This window comes from Meleagris gallopavo, chromosome 3, assembly GCF_000146605.3.
Source record: "Meleagris gallopavo isolate NT-WF06-2002-E0010 breed Aviagen turkey brand Nicholas breeding stock chromosome 3, Turkey_5.1, whole genome shotgun sequence".
In the NCBI taxonomy this organism is placed as follows: domain Eukaryota; kingdom Metazoa; phylum Chordata; class Aves; order Galliformes; family Phasianidae; genus Meleagris; species Meleagris gallopavo.
In genome coordinates, this window is record NC_015013.2 from 13,057,840 (window position 1) to 13,061,076 (window position 3,237).

The 3,237-nt window shown below is 54.5% G+C and overlaps 1 protein-coding gene across 1 annotated transcript in view; it reads left to right on the forward strand.

The window, feature by feature from the left end:
- Window positions 1-2,823: 2,823 nt before the first annotated feature.
- Window positions 2,824-3,237, forward strand: part of LOC104910146 (forkhead box protein C1-A) — a gene marked incomplete at its 3' end in the record, with an annotated part of 901 nt that continues 487 nt past the window's right edge. Inside the window, exon 1 of the mRNA XM_010708462.1 lies at window positions 2,824-2,993. Within this exon, the coding sequence (XP_010706764.1) occupies window positions 2,824-2,993 (170 nt within the window). The remainder of the gene's footprint in view (window positions 2,994-3,237) is intronic.

Here is a 3,237-nt window from a genome sequence, read left to right on the forward strand (position 1 = left end):
AAAAAAAAGGGAAACTGTATTAATCTTATTCTATCAATATTTTTTTCCTGGTTTTTTTTCGTTGAAAATATCCCGAAGGTATCGCGTTGTTTGTTTATTAATAAATTACCGTTCAGTTGGAATGACCCTGCCCACGTTTGCATACTTTCACGCTTTGCTTTGAGAGGGGAAGAGAAGAGTTCCGTAGCTCCCGCGGGGCGACGGCGCTGCGCGTCCCCTCCGCGCAAATCCCGGGCACCGCCAGGTCCAAAAATCCCATTTCTGTCCCTTCCGCGCTGTGTTCCCCTCTCTCGGCTCGTCCCATACATTGGGAACAAATCCCTCCCGGGGCAGCTCGGGGCTGGCGAGCAAACAAACGCGTTTTCTCCTCAATAAATGGCCGAGAGCGGCGGTGCGGCCCCGGCCCGGTCCCTTGCTGCTGTCGGTGCACGCACACGGGGCGGCCCCTACGCGTTATCCCTATGTTTGTAAGCGGGATTTGAGTGTGGATCTCTATTTAAAGAAGGCTCGCGTGTTTATTTCTAGAAACGCACCGCGTGTGTTTCTAAACCCCGCGGTGGATCTTAGGTGGCTGATAGTCTCTAACGTGTGTTTTCTTAAGTGTGCCGTGGGCGCAGAAATAGCTGCTTTGCGCAGTTAGCAGCGGGGCCGCTCCTGTAGAGCAGCGCTTGATCTCCGAAGGGAACGAAGCGCTGGGTCGCACCGCCGTGGCTCTGCCTTGCTCTTGTCCTTTGGGGACCTTTCCACTCCGCTGGAACGGCCCCACTACTCCGCTGCGGATCCGTTTAGGAAAAGTTGGAGGGGAGAATTTTTCCTACGTAACTTTTAACCTTTTTTTTTCTTTTTTTTTTTTCCGTCTCTCCCCTGCCTCTTTATTCTTAAAACCTGAAAAAATATATTTCCACGGCCACCGTAGACGAATGGGTCGCAGACTGACATTCTGTCCGGGCAGGAATGTCACCTTCTGCTCAATTTGCAATTAAGAACCTACGGGCATTGAGGATCGCCTCTCCCTTTGCAAACAGCCACCAAACTGCCATTAAGTTGAAAGGCTGTGCCCTGTCAGTCAGACCTGGGGAGAAGGCGATTCGATTGCAGATATTTAAGGCCTAAAGTTTGCTCGCAAGATAATGCCGTTTCCTATCTGCGCCTCTTATCAGGCGGCGACACTCAGCAGTAATTGCTGCCGCATTGCTGAGTTTGCACTGTAAATAAATACAGAGGTGTTCACCTCAGTGCCCCGCTTTTGGGCAGCTCTTCCTCTCCGGAGCAGCGATAATCACAGCGCACCTTCAGCACACCGACTTTGGGAGTTACTGCATAAAGCTGTCTAGAAATCGGTTTCTTTAAATAGCTCACTGTCTTTTAAATTGTTTTGTGTAATTCTTTGATATTATTTTGTTTTTCCTGTGATAGTACCAGTGAAGAAACTATCGGCCCTATTTCTATCTGTGTGTTTCTTGAGTTTGGTCCGAAAAGCTCCCCCCAACCCCACCCCCCGCCCGCCGCACCGTTGTGTTATCGCTGGAGCGAAGGAGAAATGGAGCGAAGCACTCCGGGCCGTTTCTGATGGCGAACCCCAGCTCCCAGCGCTGTGCTCTGCACCCCGCTCCTGTTTTCGCCCTTTTCTCCTCTCAAAATGAAGCTCGGGCAGCGAGCGGGGTCTGTCCCTGCGGTGCCTACTTGGGATCGGTTTCTCTCGAGATTGAACGCCAAAATCAAAGTTAAGGCGCGGGGAGGGCAGAGCGGCGATTGCATGTAATGGTTGCGCGGTATTTTCGGTGCTAAGAGACACCGATCTCCTCGCACCCCCGGTTTTCTCAGCGGCGGGGTGAACAAACAGCGAGGAGAGTGGGGATCGTTTCGTGCCGCTGCTCTGCTGGGGGAGAACGGGGCCGTGAGGCGTTCCAACGAGTGCCGCCCATACCATCCATTGTCCCTGCGCAGGGGGCAGGGACACGTCCCGCCAGGTTCCCGGTTCTTTCAGGCGACCCTCCCGCTCCCGAAGGTCCTGCGGGGAGGCGCAATAGAGGGCACGCGCGGGGTTCGTTATTTCGTATTTATTTTTGTTAATTGTTATGATTTTTTTCTCCCCCCTCCGCACAGAACCATAACGCGGAGAACGGAAATGGCGCTGCGCGGGTTCTGCGTGGGTCTCCCCGCAGAACCGGGCCTGCCCCATCACCACGGAGCCGCCGTCTGACTCTGCGCGCAGTGCGCATCTCCTCGCGAAGCCCCTGTGGCGCCGGGCAGAGGGACGGGGCTACTCGGCCCTGTTCTGCCGCGGGGCACTCCGCGGGTGAGGGGGCAGCGCGCAGCTCCACGCTGTGTTTCAGCCTGAGCCGAATCTCAAAGCTATTGCCTTGTGTGTTGTCCAAGGGAAGAAAAAATCTCGCCTTAAAACTGTTGTTAATCTGAGGGACCGCTCCGTTTGGCCGGCCGCGGTGGTTTCTTCTTTGTGTTTAATTATCTGCCACTGAAATTGAGGAGAGTGTGAGGTCTGAATTCCCCCCGGCAGAAGAGGAATATTCTTCCCTCTGCCCGAATTTCCTCCATAGAATTTCTTCTTAAAGTGAGTGACAGTTTGCATTATGTTCTGCAAAGGTCACAACCAAATATGTGGATTTAAAGCCCTTCTGCACCTCTGCGGCCCCTGTCAGAAGGAGAACACGGTGCGACCGTTCATATCGTGGCTGGAGGCCTTATGAGGAGTGTTACCAAACGTGCGTTTTACGAAATCGGGGCCCTTTCTGAAATCTCATGGAAAGAGCCCCGAGGTGAGCACGGGCGTATTTTCAAAATAGAGCGCAGCTCCATGGCGCGATGGGTGACCTCCGGGCTGCACTCCGGCTGCACGCTGCCCTCTGCGCGTGTCCCCACAAAACGGCACTGTTTGAGGCGAGCGCGGTTGGATTTGCGCTGCCGGGGGCTTTTGTTGCGCTCAGGGGGCAGCGGCGGCGACGGGCCGGGGCCCACGTGAAGAGGAACGCGAGGTAACGATGCGCGCGTTTTCCTGTGTCGTCCTCATGGCGTGAGCAGCAGCAGAACGCCGGACCCGCGCGCCGGTAGTAGAAGAGCGACCTGCGCGCTTCGTGGGGACTAATGTTCCCGCATCCTAGGTCAGAAATCACCTATTTCGGGAATAACCGCTAATTGAACGTTAGCTTTCAATTAATCTCAATGCGAGGTCATTAAAATGTCGGCGCAGTCACTGTTCCCCCTCGACTGCCCGACGGC